Source organism: Phlebotomus papatasi, chromosome 3 (assembly GCF_024763615.1).
Source record: "Phlebotomus papatasi isolate M1 chromosome 3, Ppap_2.1, whole genome shotgun sequence".
Taxonomy (NCBI): Eukaryota; Metazoa; Arthropoda; class Insecta; order Diptera; family Psychodidae; genus Phlebotomus; species Phlebotomus papatasi.
The window spans coordinates 17,924,200-17,942,047 of NC_077224.1; the positions used below are offsets into that span (position 1 = coordinate 17,924,200).

At 34.0% G+C, this 17,848-nt stretch overlaps 1 protein-coding gene across 4 annotated transcripts in view; it reads left to right on the top strand.

Moving 5' to 3' along the window:
• Positions 1–17,848, top strand: part of LOC129807908 (moesin/ezrin/radixin homolog 1) — a 71,700-nt gene that overhangs the window by 10,689 nt on the left and 43,163 nt on the right. Inside the window, exon 1 of one of the 4 annotated variants that reach the window (XM_055857508.1) lies at positions 16,825–17,564. The exons of 2 other annotated variants lie outside the window; for them this stretch is intronic. In XM_055857508.1, coding sequence (XP_055713483.1) covers positions 17,544–17,564 — 21 coding nt within the window. In that variant the 5' untranslated portion in view covers positions 16,825–17,543. Of the gene's footprint in view, positions 1–16,824; positions 17,565–17,848 lie in introns of those variants that run through there. One more of the 4 variants, XM_055857506.1, reaches the window with a different exon arrangement.

Sequence of the window (17,848 nt, forward strand, 5' to 3'; positions counted from 1 at the left end):
TATCAAACAATCTACTTTGTCAATTTATCAAACTAATTTATCCGGAACATTTTTTTCAACATTTTATTATGTTATATATGTATTTTCATTACTTATTAAGCAATTCCGAATTTATGATAATCTACAGGAATTTTATTAAAATTAAAACGTTTTGTTAATCCAATTTGTAATTTTTACAAATATTTTTTTTTCAAATATTTGAAAATAAGAAAAAATATTGTTTTGACTTTTGCATATAACAGAATCGATTGGCTTTCAGTCTGATGAATTTTGTAAGATTAACAAAATATTACAGTTATTACAAACTTATCTGTTATTTTAACAAAAGTTTTTTTTTTAATTATTCCAAAATTTAAAAATACTGTATTACAATCTTAATGTTTGACTAAATCGTTTAGGACTTGCAAAATATTAAAGTTATTACAAACTAATTTATTATTTTTTTTTTACAAATATTTTCTAAACAGTAAGAGCCTAGCGGCTATGGACTTTCGGGGACCCCTCTCCCATAAGTCGACCCGAGGATCGTTAATATGTCCCTCATTTCCAAACCCTCACCCCTCCCCTTCACCGCACAAACCTTTTTTTTCGGATTCCTCGAAAAGGCGTCGTGCGATTTTCCCATTTTTTGATATGTTTTAGGAGTTACCCAGGCGAACATTTTGTCCCTTTACGAAAATACCATTGAATGATTGAATCATCCATAAAATCGGTTTTTCAAGGTCAAAAGTTAAAAAAGGCTTTAGAGAGTGTATTTCTCATCCGAATGGATTGGTTTGAGCTCATTGGAAAGGTCTTGGAATTTTTGATAAAACTAAAGCGGTTCCAATCGGTTTTGAATCGGTTCATAGCTGATAACTAATTTTAATGCTCGAACTCAAAGACAGAGCAGTTATAATCGACTTTTTTTTTAACTGGTCATCGTCCTAAAGCTGAAACGGTAAGAGATACCCAGTTCCGGTCTTGGGTGACCCCCAATAAAAAAACGATATCTCCAGACGTTCTTTTTTTATTTTCCCCCCCATCCACCTCCATCTTCTTCAAAACCATGTTTTTTTTGGTTTTTCTCGAAAACGGCTCCTACGATTTCTTTTATTTTTGGATATGTTTTGGCGGTGGTCCAGGCGAACATTTCGTCCAAACATATCTATCACCTAAAAAAATCGCCATATTGGATTTTGGAGGTCAAAGGTCAAACCACTTTGGAGGGCATATTTTTCAACCGATTTGGTTATATTTGCATTTTTCGGAAAGTTCTTGAAATTTCCAACCTGATTGCATCGGTCGCAATCGATAATCAATCGGTTAAGTACCCATAAATGACCAATGTTTTTTTTAATATTCTTTTTCCTGTCCATAAAATAGTTACACATCTAGAGGCGAAACGGTAAGAGATACGAAATTCGGATCTTCGGAGGACCACCTTATAAGTCGACCCAAGGAACATTATTATAACTTTTATTTTCCCCCACCCTCCTCCAACCCCTCCAAAACCATGTTTTTTTGGTTTTTCTCAAAAACGACTCCTACGATTTCTTTTATTTTTGGATATGTTTTGGGGGTGGTCCAGGCGAACATTTCGTCCAACCATATCTATGACCTAAGAAAATCGCCAAGTGAATGACTTATTTTTCTCGTTTTTACATTTCTTGTTTGTCCATATGCTTGTAACTCATGCCAGAACATTCTAAAATGATCATTTAATTTACCAATTTTTGATTTTGAAATGCTTTTGTGATTTATGAATCAATTTGATGTCTCAAAGAAAGAAGAAGGTGTAAGATCAGTAAGCACCAAAAGATCATGCGAAAAATTAATTCACGGAGAGCTCTGTTCGAGCATTTCGCAAAGCTGGGACGCTTTGCCATCTTTTTATTTGAAATTCAGTTGTATTACTCCTGAGATGTATTTTAAGCAATGTTTTGAGTGATTTCTAAATCGGTTCAAAGCGGTTGTGAACCGGTAATAAACCGGTTATGAACCGATAAGTAATTTTCGTCGGAAAATCAATTCTATTCTCTTAGAACTGTTTTGGGGGTATTTTCAGTGATTTATGAATTGGTTTAAATCGGTTGAGAACCGGTAAATAATAAATTATTCGAAAGTACTTTTGAGGTACAGCATCTAAGTCAGTTCGAGCACTTTGCAAAGCCTGGTACGCTTTGCCACCCTGATTTTAAAGAATGAAAACGGATTAATTAACTTTTTCATAAGACATGTAGGGAAAGTGCCCATGCTTGACACCATTGGACGCTTCGTAATGACTAAATTTTCTATGTAATATAACATATATTTGACCCATCGAAACCATATTTCAAAAACTATGGGAAAGTTGCCAGTCTTTAAAATATATTGTGAAGTTACGTTTGTCGAGAAACATAGGAAAAATTTAGTCATTACGAAGCTTCCAAAGGTATCAAGCATGGGCACTTTCCCCTAATTGCAATACAGTTTCTAATAGTTCATAATCAATATAAATGCTTTTTTCAAAATTTGAAAGATACTGAAAAAATTTAATAAATAGTTAATCAGTCTTTAAAACAAGAAGTTTTTGAAATGAATTTTTCAGATTTTATATAAATATGATACAAACTTTTAGAAAGCTTTACTGCAAAGTTTTTTAGTAACATTTATTATCATAGTAACTTAATCTTGATTTGCGTCGCATTAAATTTTGTTCAAAATTTTAATTTTAATGAATAAAATTTTCCAAAACTCATTTATTTAAATATTTTGCTGCATTAGGCATTTATACTAAAGACAGATTTTACATAAAACAATGCAAAATCTGGCATTGACCCCATGAATTATCTGTTTTAATGTAAAAATCTTGGCAAGTGATTTGGAGACAATCCTTCAGACATTCCATGACAATCGCGAAAATAAATGTTTTACTGAAAAGATTGAAGGATTGTGTGAAATTTGGAATATTAATTGAAGAGTCTGTTGTGCATAAATCAAACTGTTTTCTTGCATTCTCTCCACAAAATCATCAACAAAAATAAAAATAAATAAATAAAAAAAAGTTGCCACAGATGAAGCGCCAATTGGGTGACATTCGCATTTAATGCGCTCACCAACATTTTCAGTGTCCCCCAAGTCGCGTAAAAAGTTATCAAAAAACCAATTTCCTTTACGTAATCGATTAACAATGAAAAGCAAAGTGGGAGAGGTGGAGAAGAAACGTGGAAAAATGAAAAAGAGAGAAAGAGAGAGAGATTATATTTGGTGACTGTTATCAAGGTTGAATTAGTGGGCCACAATTGAAATAATACAGCAATAGGTTAATGGATAAAAAAGTACCATCCAATTTGGAAAGAGAGCTCACGGGAAAATACAGTGAGAATTATTTACACAGAAAGCAATAGCAGATAAAATATTCAGTAAATCATTACTAGGATATTTAAAATTGTTAAGTTTATTAGAATTGCTTTTCTTTATGATCAAATAATCAAAATGTAACTGGTTTGATTTAGTTATAAATTATTATCCAAACAAAATAATTTTAAAAAAAAATCAAGTAAATTTAATAAATCATTTGTTGCCTTTACAAAATATTTGTAAAAAATACAATTTTACGGGAGATAAGTTAATAAAAAGAACATAACAGTATTATAATTCAAAATTGCATTACTAAATTTTATAACAAAACAAAATTTGGAAATTTCATGGACGTCATTCATTTTACTAAAAGACATAGAAGTCTAATCTTATCATTCACAAGAAGATCTTGAAAAATTCGAAGATCTATTTGCAAAGCCAAAAAAGAGACATTCCTCTCGTTCAGTAATAACCTTCCCGATTTGAGAGCTCTCTCCGGTTGAGGTTTTTCCTTTACCGATTCGAAGATATATCAGAGAGAACTTACCTAAAAACCTGTTGGAAGTTCGAATGTTTAAACCGTCAAGTAACACAAAAGTGAGCAAGTTCATCAAAAAGACATTTATTTTATTGAAACTGCAATTCAAACGTTCTTCCATCCTGATATTTCTCAAAACTACACAAAAATTCACTGTTGTTAAAAATTGTTGACGATTGAAGTGTCAAGAATATCGAAATTCGAAATGGCAGAACAATCAGCGCTAAGACGGTGAGTTGAGTAATAAAAAACCTTTTTTTATTGTAATTTAGGGTGGAGTAAGTACTTTTGGCCACTTTAAGGTTTCATGTGCTTGTAGTTATTATAAGCTTCATTTAAATAAAATGAAATTTTGTACAAAGATACCTTAAAGGCGTTTCTTCCTAATAATCCAAGAGAATACCCAATTTTTTTGGATATTTTAGTGAAAAATGCATTTTATGCAACTATGCATGTTTCAGTACCTTTGGCCACTTTGTAAGCACTTTTGGCCATTGTGTGTAAACACTTTTGGCCACTTGTTCCCAATAGAATTTTAATAAAATAACAGAAGAAATAGCTCAAAAACTTTCACAAATACATAGCACAAGTCCTATTCTTATTTAACACCAATTTTATGTGATTATTAGAGTATTTTAAACGACTTTTTGCACATTTTCTATTTGATGTAAAAATCAGTCAAAAGACACGATTGGTTTTACTGAAATCCGCGAGGTGCGCCACGTGTAAAATGTATGGGAAAATGAATGGCCAAAAGTACTTACACAACCGAAAAAAGTAAGCTCTTTTAGCCACATCCGATTTTCATTTAATTTGTTAGAAAATCTTATTAAGGATGATATTACAATAAAATTTAGTTAATTAAGAAATGGACTTTCATTGAATAACATCAAATATTTTCATCAAAAATATTAAATAATGCAAAACAATTTCTTTTAACATTAACAAAGTTCTTAAGAATCCCATGTTTTTTAGTGATTGTGTACCATGTCGAGAATTTCTTTCAATAACTTAGAATTAATCAAGTCGATACAAAATCAAATATAGTTTTCTGATTCGTTAGACTAGAGGTCAAGAAATAAGACCCATTTTCCTGTTCTAAATAAATTCATAATTGCCTTACAATGTGATTTTACTTTAGGTGGCCAAAAGGGCTGACTCTACCCTATCAAAATAAAATATTTTTTAATGACATCAACGAAAATGCAAATAGTGTCATTTACCTTTTAGTCGAGACACTTTGATTGTAACCAAACTACAGCTCTCTGAAAAGGCAATATTTGGTCAAAATATCCAACTCGGAAGGCTAATGCAAAGCCCCAAGGGGCGTTTTCGAATCTAAATGAACACTTAAAATTGTGTTGTAAAACCGTATTCAGAGGCAAAATTAAAGAGATTTTAATGTTGTCATATTGGTCATAATAATTGAATTTTCAACAATTACAATAAACTTTTAAAATAGCATTTTAATGGAATTTTAACATGTAATAAAACATTGATTCTTGCAAAAGTGAACTTGGCTATTGACGAAGGAGAAGGTGAAAAGCATGAAAATGGCCAACAAAATGCGAATGAAAAAAAAACAAAGTATATTGACGAATGACTCTTTTTTTGTTCATTTTAACCACAAGAGTATTTTGCTGCGGAGGAAGAAACCATTTGTTGGCGATTTTCCACTGAGATGCTTTCGATAGATAGAGCAAGAAAAAAAAGGCGCAAAATTACTATTTATTTATAATTTTACAATTGTGCAAGATTAGATTACACACATTTTTGTCGTCGACCTTTTACGGCAGTGCTTTTGCAATTGATGAGCCTTTTCAATCGACCCCTTTGATTCACGAACATTTAGAGAGGGATTATGTGAGTGGCTATTAATAGAAATGGAATCATAATTTTTTTTTCTGAAGGAAGAAAAACCTTATTTTATCAATGAAGTTGTGTGGATTTTGTGCTGATGATAGAAAAATAAAATGCAAAATACTTTTTTTATTTAAACAGAGGAAATGACAGAGATAGAGAGAGACTAAAAATTGTAGAGTTGCATATTTTGCAATTTTGTACCAGTATTCACTTGTTGGATTGAATTGCTCGGAAAGAGAAGGTTTAATATAAAAGTTTGTCCGGGGAAAAATAGGCGGAAAAACCAGTTTTGTGAATTTTATAACCTGAAGGTGGGATTATAAAAATATTGCATTAGAAAATGGTTATCAGATAAATGGTTAGAATTCTCCATTCAACATAAAAATGATTATATAGCAATTGTTGCATATTTTTCTGCAACATTTTATTTTCATCCAGAAGAGATGAAGAAGGCAAAGGTATAGGCAATAAAAAAGCACCAAATGAAAATTAACTATTGAAACTATTTGAGAAATCTCGTTTATTAGGTGTTTTTACCTTCAACCACCTGTTGATTGCTTTCTGAGTGTCGGAAACTTTCACCCAGCGAGACTCTATGTATCTCCTCTCAATATAGGCAAATATTATTTAAATTATTATAATATTTTCTTCTCAATTTGTCCCACCTCACGGTCTTTTGCTCTCACTCTCTTCCTCTCTCTCTGTCTCTCGTTTTCCTTCCTTGTTGATGACAATGTTTTGAGAAATAACTATTAGCGAATTCCCAGCTGACCGGTAGTAATCGATACATTGCTTAGTCAGTCGCCATTCTGTAAGAAAACATTGATAATCACGCTAAGAAACACTCTAAATTAACCAAGACACAATTCCGGTTCATAGACAAGCTAACTTCAGCGTTTTGATTGATTGAAATCTTCCAGTCAAAATTAAATGGAAAAGTCTATGACATGCCGACCAAATTTTAGAATAGAATAGAATTCTTTCGAAATTGAAAGTGTCTCGACTAAAAGTAAATATCAGTCTGGATGAAATATTGCTCCGTTAATCTTTCTCAATTGCCCGAAAAGAAACTTATTTCAAAGTTGCAAACGATATTCTTCCCGTTGTTGTCGTTTAACATTCAATTTCGAATATTCAAACTCAATTTCGAAAATTCGGTTTCGAACTTGAAACTCGAATCTCAAAGATTCGAGAACCAAAATCCCAAAGAGGAATTATCTCAAATGGATCAAAATCTAGCAAATCCAAAATCTTACCATTCGAAAGTGGAGTTTAGCAAGAGGAAAAGCCATTCGAGAATCGATTTCAAAATACTTTTGTAATAATAAAAATAGGCAAAGCCCTCTATAAAATTAGCTTCTAAAACGTGCTAGATAAACCGAAAATTAAGTAATTTGCGACATAATAAAATAATACCACGCACTTTAATGTGACGACAGCTAAAATCTCGAAAGCCAAAATACGGAATGGATCAAGATCAAGATCCTGAAAGGCCAGAATCTTACCACTTAGGGGAGAGTTCCCATGCTTCGTACGATCCCAATCTTCATAATAACTAAATTTTTCCTATATTTCTCAATAAAACTGGGTACTTTCTTCTACAAATTGGGTTTGCCGGGTTTGCCCAAGAGTAAAGCCATTCGAAAATTTATTTCAAAATACTTTTGTACTTCTCGTTTCGTCCGCACGGTGGCTGAAGCATTTTTTGTTCGAATTTCGAAATGTCAAAATGCATCTGTTTTTGCTTTGTGTTGGGAAAATAAAAGCGAAAAGGCTCATTATAGGATTTTTCCCATTGTTACTTCATAAATTTCCCTACCGCGTTCGAAAATTTATTGTGAAAATTTGAAACTGAATTTGAATTCTTCGAACATCAACGAATTTTATGCAAATAGAATTCTGTTTACCTTTTAATTGGAGAATCCGGAGAATCAAACTCCACTTGTGAGTGCATACTTATAATTTCGAAAAGATCGAAATTCCGAAAATCTTAAAATCGAAGTGGGTCTAAATCCGGAATGACGTTAAAGAGGCATTTAATGGCAAATTTCAGTACCCTTTAATTCATTAAACGAAATTTTATTATGCTGTTAGCATTTTCTTTCAGTAATTTAAAAGAGCTAGAATGATGATTTAACTTAAAAAAAAATTGACTCCCACATTATTTTCATTTTACAAGTTTCTGAGGGGCGTGGCTTATTTTTAACGGAAAAGTACGCGTAAGACCTTTTATCAACTCACAAAGTTTAATTTTTCACTCAGTTTAATTTTTAATCAAAAGCTATAAAAATCAACTACATACAGTGCTGTCTCGCTATATGCACAGTTTGGGTACTTTTTTTTGACAGTTCTCTCTCTGAATATGCACAATTTTTTTTTGAAATTCCCAACGGTTTTTTTTTCTTTCTTTTAATAAATTATCATTTTTTTTATTGTTCTAGATTTTCCCGTCTTTTTTTAAATATAATATGAGACAGAAAAAATAAAATTAAGAAAATTAAAAACAAGAAAAATTAGTTACCAAGAAAATAATTGTCTTTATTACTTTGTCAAAATGTAAACAAATTGATTTTGAATGCAACCGACACAAAAGCTGTGCATATATAGAGTGTGCATATAGAGAGACAGCACTGTATTACTAAAATATCACGATATTTAAATTTGAAGTTTTATTAGGCTTAAAGTAGGTGGCATTAGCGATAGTTTTCTAGTAGATAAATGCAATAGATTTGTGGTCAGTCGGGTTGGCTTCAATGTTTGTGGAGTGCGAGAGAAAATTGGACAGTCTTTTTCTTTACATTGCTGAGGGAGTTAAGTGAAGCAGTAAATCATAATTTTTGCTGTTTTCTCCATCGTTGATATGAGGAGATGAAGAATATTGGATGGAAGAGATATACAACGCATAATATCGTCGGTTGCCTCAGCAACTGTGCTAACTGCATTTGCTTTGTGTCAGCATTCGTTGTAAGCAACGCATCGCAGCGCGGTGTTTGCAACGAATGCAGACACAAAGCAGATGCAGTTAGCACAGTTGCTGAGGCAACCGACGATATAGAGAGCAATTTAGCGATGATACAAAGTGGTTTTGATTTCATACATTTAACAAACAATCTTGATAAAAATTGCTTTATTATCATCTCTTGTCAGCAAATACAATCCCATTTTATGTTTACAATGTCTCTCACTCTTATTACCTTCTTCTAAAAATATGTCTCTGACGTATAGATCTTTTTGGGGTGGATTATTTTTCGCTATGCTGTAAAAGGAATGAAGAGAAAAACAGAAAAATTATAAGAATTGTGAAGAGCTCTCTGTGTCGACTTTTGGAGTTGCAATAAAAGTTCAAAAGAAGCGATGAGAGAAAAAAAAATTAATTTCTGATATCAGGGGAATTGTCGTGATATCGGAAAAGAGTGTTTCTCCTTGGGAAACTCAAGGTCTCTCCGATTGAATCTTGAAATAGTGGCTATATCCTTGATCTTTCACATAGATATTAATGAAGGATATCAAGTGAATATTTGATTGTCAGACAATTGAAAACATTTTCCTTTATAAGAAATGTAATAGATTTTCATTTGGGTTGTGCACTACACTCAGGAAAATGGTGGTGAATAAAATGTTTGGGTCACTAGCAGTTTTGACCTTCAAATGTCCTTTAAACTTGTTCGTCATTTGGAATTATTATGAATCCGGGACACCTTTTAGATCAGCAGAATTTCATAAAGTCAAAATTCACATCCCTTTCTTTCTTAAAAGCATTGAATATATCTATCCTACTCTTTCACATTCCTTTTTTTTTCTTTTGAACATCATCATACCAAATAAAATTTAGTTCAGTTCAATTTTGAGACCGAAAGAGTCGGAGAGACTTATTCAAATATTTTGAGAAAAAAAAGGGACGTGAATTTTGATTTCATGAAATTTTAGCGATCTAAATAGCCGGAAGCATTAAAAAAAAACAATTACAATTGTTTTACACTAAATCAGGTGTGAGCAAGAACCGTTTGAAACCGAATAAAAGTCAAAATAAGTTTGTCCAGATGGCGTTATTGACCATTGACGTAGAATTTTCATTTGGCGTTTGTTCGGATTGCTGCGTGCGGCCATTGCGGTCTTAATGTCGATTTTTGCGCATAACCCAATTTTGATTGAAAAAAATAATTTTAAGGAGAAACATAACATTTTAAGAAAATATTATTGATCGTAAATTAAATAATTTAACTCTTTCGAATTTGTAGAACGTTTTCTATACTTTCAAAAAAAAAAAAAAAGAAATATATTGTCAAAATGACAAAAAAAGTTTGTCTAAATGATATTCTTTCGTACAGAATATGAAAGAGTTTTGCCAAATCGGCGACCAAGTGGATCTTATTTAAAGTTTGTCAAATCCACGGCATCCTTTTCACAAAATTTTAACAAGATCCGTTTTTCCACTTAATAAAACTTTTCTTTTAAAATATTTTTAAAAATTTTTAAATTTTCACAATTTCACTTATATTTTATATTCTTAATTAAATTCAATAATTTTACTAAAAATACTGTTTTTTTTTAATCAAAGACTATACCAATTTGCTTGGTGAAGCTTCCATTTTGTTTCATGCGATACACCTTCATGTGTACTAAAATAGAGAAACTTAGTTAATTTCGTAATATAAAGGCACTACCTCTGCAAAATATGGTTTAAATTTGTAAGTCCTGTCCATTCGATTCAGCGATCCTGATTATCTAGTACAACACACCATTCCACCTTTAGCCGAGACACTTTCTGCCCTTCAAAGCAATTTTGTTTTCAAAATATTAAAAGAGATCATACCAGACAACATTTTGTTAGGTTATGCTTGAGAATTTGGCCTCTATAATCTTGTCAAAATTTTCAAGCTTTCTGGAACTAATACCGAAAGGCATTGAGCTATTTATACCATTTTAATTCATTTCGGAAAACTTTTCGGATCATCTTGAAATTGACAACGGATTAGTGCTCAGCGAATGCAATTTATGGTGCTATTCCAATGAAAAATAAAAATGATGTAGCTCTTCCGGACTACTGACACTAACACTCAACAGGTGGTGGCCCTCGTTAAATCGCAAGCTCAGATTCCCTACTCTGAGCCTTCCCATGACACAGTGACTCCACCACTCATGGCGCCAAGCCAGGGTGTCATATCATTCACCCTGAAGCAGGTCAGGGAGGCAACTTTGAGATTGCAGTAATAAGGGTTGCCAACGTCAAGGAGAATAACGACACGATCGCTACTTTCCTGTTGTTTGGCGGAAAATCTTCTACAATATGTTTTAGCACTTTACTGTTCTAAAGTTCTGCATTATCGACTTTTCTTTGTATTGGATACTGTTTCGACTGTTTTTCCCAGTTTTCTTCGTGTTCTAAAACCATAAAACAGTCGTGAGAAAAACCAGCACAGAGAAAAGTCGATAATGCAGAGACACTTCAGAACAATGAAGTGCTAAAAAACATGTTCATTTTTTATTGGAATAGCACCACTATTTTGGAAATGTTCACTAATTCATAAGTTTTGGAAAATAAGTTATTCACAATTCATTCTCTTTTTTGAGGGTAATATTGCGATTTTATAGTGGGGTTTTCCACGAGTAAACAAAATTTCGCATTTAGCCCTAGAAATCTTCAGTACACGTCTAGGAATGATTGGTGGGCTCGGTCGTCAAGCGGGTTATCAATTGTCGTATGGTCCGTATGCTCTACATATATTCTTTATTTCCTTTATTCATTGCTCGATTCTCTAAAATCTATAGACGTTTAAGGGGGTCCATTAAGGCTATCTATGATAAAAAATTGAAATATCAGTCTTTTTTATCTTGTAATATATCGACTTTTGAAATTTTCAGTTTGTTACATTTTGCCCCAGGCACCCATACCAATTGGTTTTGTTGACTTATCAATCAAAATCACTCTTCTATCCTTAAACTAATTGCACCATGTGTTCAATTGAAATGTAATTTTTTATACTATTAACCATTGACTTCATTTTTTTCTGAGTGTTCATATGGTTATTAGAACTCGTTGGAAATTGCCTGAAGGGTGAAAATAAAACCCTTTTTAACCTACATTTTTCTCCAATCCTACTTGCAATGCAACTCGCAACTTTCAAAGGTTTTCTTATTCACCCACTGACTCACTTCAATTTGACCCACACGACACGCACCAACCTTGGAGTGCAAACGAAATTGTCGAACCTCCCCAGAGTTAGTTCGAATACAAAAAAAATGTGTAAAAGAATGGGCAGAAAAATAAAAGAAGTTTGGAATTGAATGGTGAATGATTTGACTGATTTAATTAAACTATGGCACAAAATGATGATTAATTCTCTATACCCTTGATGCATTTGTTATTTCTGTGAACAAAAATCACCTGTACGTTGGTGTTTTTCACAATTCAAGTGTCTTCTGCTCAATTATTTCTATTGGAGAGTTCAATTGTGAATAAATGTAGGTAATGTAGGCTTACGAAGCAATGAGTATGATTCATGAATTTTACCTTACACCTTTTCCACCTCACTCTCTTTGACGAATGATCAGGAACGAAAGATGGTGGAGTTTATTGCTTCTCAAATTGTGTATTTTTCCTTTAAGCTCCAGCGATGTGTTAAAGAGAGAGATATTGCTCTTAAGAGTTGGAAGATGAGAAGAATTTTGTAGGAGAGAAAAAAAAAGAATTAATAAGAAGAAAAAACATCATCGGTTTTCTTGAGTCACAATCTTGGCTTCTCTTTCTCTCCATTTCAGGTGAAGGTGATTTTCTGTTGATCAATTTTAGCACTGTGTGAGGTTGATCTTGATGGAATTGTGTGAGGGATTTCTGCTAAGTGATGGTTTCTTTTGTTATTCTTGACACTATCACTGTAATTTTAGAGTTGTGCTGTCGTTATTTCAACAAAATTAATTTAGTGTTTCGAAGCTGGAATGGCTGCTTATCAGAATCTTATTGTTATACTTCCATATCTTATTGGTATATTAGGTTTCATCAACAAAATTTGTGTTAGATTTGCCGGTGTAGTAGCCCAAGAAGCAATTTTTTTTTATTATAGTCTTGTAGAATTCCCTAAGTAAGGCATTATAGAACCAAAAATCTTTTTATTTACTTATAACGCTCTTGGTTATTGGTCTTAAGGATCTTAAGAGCATTTATAGGAACTTCAACAGAAAATTCTCACTTTAAATCTTTTAAAAGTGCACTAAAAGACTTGTTTCATACTTGGTTCCATAAGGCAGCTTTGCTTCTTGGGTGGGTTCTTGATCCTAATCCTAAAGGAGTTGGAGGGAGAAAGCCCGTCCTGATGAAGACTCTTCTCAATCAACGGTACTAATCACTGTTGGTTGGGGTCGTTGGGTGGTGACTCTGAGGAGCGCTATAATGGCTAACTTCAGAGGCATTGTATCGCTAGACTCCGCTGAAGAAGAAGAAGAAGCTCGATTCATGGTTCTCCGGGAATGGGCAAGAAGGGCTCCATTTTCATACCTTGCGCACCCTTATAAGGTAGCAAGTATTCACTCCAAAGGGTACCAGATACCAGACCCGTACTTACTAGGGTTCTGATCATCCCTTTCTTCATTAACGAAACTGAATTATTTTTCAGTGTCAGTACTGAGACGAAGGATCGCCTGATCAGGCCGTTCAACTCCTGTGTGCGTTAATTCCTTGGACTTCGCAAGTTTGATCACATTTCTCTTTGGGTTTACTCCATCCTTGATCTTCCTCTTTTTCCTTATCTGTAGCCTTGTGTTGTTGACTTTGTCTCCCAATTATTGTGTACTGGCTGATGAGCCACAGCACCTTGCGGAGTTTGTGGTGACTGGATCATCCTTTCTTTAGGGCTTTGTGTCTTCGTGTGCCGAGCTCGGGATGTGTAACGTATGATACACATAACTAAAGAAGTTCGTATGGTACAAAAAGAGTCTGATAGAGCTAGAACCGCAATAAGATAGGAAAGTCTATTAGAACTATAGAATAGTGGTCCTGGCAAAAAGGATCACATGATGTATTTAGACTCAGATTGCAATGAACCAGTAGTGGTTCAGTTCAATCTCATCCAATATCTTGCTTTGCTATTTCTCGGATATCACAGAGTTATTAATTGTATCGGAATATTTTCTTATTAAGATAAAGTGCCCTCAAGTCGAACGGTTCCTCAATTCGACCGATAGAGTTATTTATTCAATTTATTTATATTTGCACTAATATTTTGCGTATGATCTAACATTAACAGGTCAATTATTTCATAAATAAATACGAATCAGTAACAATTTTATAGAAATTCACCATCAAACATTCAAATATTGACCACCGGTCGAGTCGAGGGCACTTTACCTTAATGTAATCATGTTTAAATGCTGTTGTATTCCGTGATAGATGAATCTGCTACACAGAAAAAAATATTTTGTAATAATGTTCGTAAATGTTTGTGAATTCCTATAGGGGAGTTACGAAATGCTCGTGAATCGTATAACCCACAAACAAGTTAGTGAAATTTTGTACTTTTTTCACAAACATTGTTTCTAAAATGATCATTTGACGAACATTTTTTGTACTTTTACAAACATTTGTTCGTAAATGTTCGTAAACACACAAAAAGTGTTCGGGATTTTTTGTCATTTGTTCGTAAATGTTCGTAAAATGTTCGAAAGGAAAACAAACATTTGCGAACAAATGACAAAATTTTACGAACATTTTTTTGTGTGTTTACGAACATTTACAAACAAATGTTTGCAAAAGTACAAAAAATGCTCGTCAAGTGATCATGTTACAAACAATGTTTGTGAAAAAGTACAAACTTTTACGAACATGTTTGTGGGTTATACGATTCACGAGCATTTCGTAACTCCCCCATAGGAATTCACAAATATTTACGAACATTTTTACAAAATATTTTTTTTCTGTGTAAGTCCATGCGTATACCGTCCAGGAGCGTCTTCTCCGTGATGTGTATGCTTCTTCCATGCTCCCAGAGTGTTTTGGGCAGAAGCGGTGCATTATATTACGTTTTTATCACAGTGAAAATGTCTTTCTCTGACATTCGGTTGCTTGCACTGGGCGGAACTCAAACTCACAACTTTGCTAGTCGAATCAGAGATCTCATCCGCCCAAGATCCAACGGTCTTGCCTATTGCGCCACTGAGATCCCCTATCACAGTGTGTCGCATTGTCTATAACTTCTTTTTTGTTTATGAAAGTGGTTGAACAGACTTCTGTTCGCTTAGTACGTAATTCCAATAAATTTTGTGTTTCTGTACAGAGAGCGACAATCAGAACAAGTGATTCCCAACCCACAGATTTAACCCAAATAGAGAAAGGAAAAATTCCTGCCTCCAGCCAGGCTTGAACTGAGGGTCTTTCGCTATCTAGGCGAATGCTCTATCAAATGAGCTATGGGGGCACTGGCTCTGATTGTCTTTGCCACTGATCTCAACCAATTGCCATGTGCACTTCAACTCGTTTTCGACTCACTGCGAGCCTTGAGAAATGGTATCATGCGTACAATTGAAAGTGAAAGTGTAATCTTATAATGGGAACTGGCGCGATTTTCTTGATAGGGAGTGTATCCGGTGTTCGCCAGTGGGAAAAGTGGTCACCCTAAGAGGAAAACACTTTTTTGGTCTTGCCCAGAGCTTTCGGTCCCAATATGGACCTTCTTCAGTGGCTGAAAGGGCATCAAAATGACCTTTGTAAAAATGACCAGAAATGACCTTTGTAAAAACAAGAAAATGTTGCAAAATAAATTTTAATGCCCTTTCAGCCACTAAAGAAGGTCCATATTGGGACCGAAAGCTCTGGGCAAGACCAAAAAAGTGTTTTCCTCTTAGGGTGACCACTTTTCCCACTGGCGAACACCGGATACACTCCCTATCAAGAAAGTGAAAGTGATTGAACAGACTTCTGTTCGCTTGGTACCTAATCCCAATTTAACACTAAGAACTTATTGGCTCTGTTCAGTAAAAAACCTTTTAAAGAGACAAAGCCAAACCTATACTTGAAAATCTACCGGAATCGCTGGCTGTTATTCAATTCCGAATTTTCGATATTCTTGATCTTGACACTTCAATTGTCAACAAAATTAACATCAATACGGCAGCGTTTGCTGAATAAAGTATATTTTTGTGTAGTCTTGTAATATTTCAATGGAGAATTAAGTTGTTATGAAAATGATTGAACAGACTTCTGTTCGCTTGGTACGTAATCCCAATTTTGTTTAAGGAATTATTTTATGGAATAGCTTACCTCGTATGCCTATAGTTCTAAAAGTACAGATATTGTTTTGTATGCAATGTCGGACACCATGTTTCTCGAAGTATCTTACCCTTCCAGAACTCTTTCAATGATTTTCTAATACAGTGTTACAATAGGCGACGCTCTTTTGTTTGAAAAACAAAAGAATTGTCCGATGTTGTAAACTGTCCGAAATTTGGCACAGTTCCCCTATGATTAGTATTTCTTCTGAGACAAATATCTTTTGCCTGATCTCCTTGCATACAATCATTTCGGGGATTTCTTACCACAGCTAAGTCGGCGATGGACGAAGTGTATAGAGGGAATTTCGATTTTGAATAAATTGGTATTGTTATTCTCCTACGTCGAGTACCAATTGTGAAGACAATCAGTAAAATTCAGCAAATGGTCGCATATTTTACATCTAGCACGAGATATTGTGGACGGATATCGGTGAAGATTACCAGATAATCTCTAATCTAGTGGATTTTGCAATCACGTGCTTGTTGACGCGTCAACAATGCCGAGAGATCTCGTTGGTCAACAATGGCCTCATGGTTATTCTCGCATATAGGCGATCTCTCTCGTTGGTTGCATCGAGAAAACGCACCATTGAGGTGGATTAATGTTGTGTGTGCATTTTTTTTTCTTTACAAACATAAAAACTTTTGCTGATGTATTTGTGTGATGGCTAAGAAGTTGTGTGTTGTGTGGTGAGGTAAATGCTGCAAGTTCCGTTTTACCTGGTGGCTTGCTTGTCTCACCTGGAATTTCGGTTTTAAGGTCTCTCCTGTTGAAGAGAGAGTGAGAGAGCGAAACGCATAGAGTTTTGGTATAGTCTCTAATGCTTCGGAAAAGGCGGTTTATCTTTAAGAAGACGCGGTATTAGTAGTGCTTCTTCGCCGTTTTGTTTTTCAAATGGAAATTTCTTTAACACTGTATTTAAGAGGAGAACTATCTTACAGATTTCTCAACATCTCCGGTGATCATATAAGTTTTCCGGAGGGGAGAAAATAGAGAGGGGGGAAGGAAAAATTGTCTGTGTGAGTTTTTTTTTTTTTTTGAAAAGACAAAAAGACGAAATATAATAGTCTTATTCTCCCTCCATTCCACTGAATACTGAAAAAAAAGACACAGAATTGAGTTGACGATAGTGTTGGGGTAAATAAAGCGCGATTTTATGTATTCCCGGTTGGAGTATCGTGACGCAATCAACGAATATGACCGTTGGGTTGGAAGTAGTTTGAACAAATTGAATGTATTCAGTTGGGAGTTGGATATTGTGGCAGTTGTATAGTGTTTTTGGATGTTAAGAGTGGTCTCTGGACTGAAAGAATAGGAGACAGAACAGAAAAAAATTGAGAGTGTGCTAACTGGGCAAATATTAGCCTGGATATTCTTAACTAATTCCACCTCTTTTAGTGCTTTCTTGTGGATTTTACTGTGTGACTCAGTTAATTTTTTTGTCTTCTATCTTCTGAGGACAAGAAATCAAAGTTCTAAGGATTAGAAAGTCTTCTTGCTTAAGAAGAACCCATATTATTAGCTTTTCGTGTGTAAGATAGTGCTTCAAGAACAATTAAAATGGTAGCCGGAGGAAAAATGGTCAGTTTGTGATGTGATATTAAAAAATTATATTTTTAGTGAAGCAATTTTCTCTCGCAAAAAAAAAATAGAAGACCCTTCATGTGCCCATCCAATTACCGAGATGTTTCTTAATGAAGCAAAAAGCTTTAAGAGAAATTTTTTTTGGATGTGGTACTAAAATGTGGAAAGAAATTATCACTTGGTCGGACAAAATTGTGTATTTGAAAAAAAAAATATACAACATAACATTAGGAAGGGAGATGAGAAAGATGAAGAAAAAGTTAAACATAATTTTACTCAAC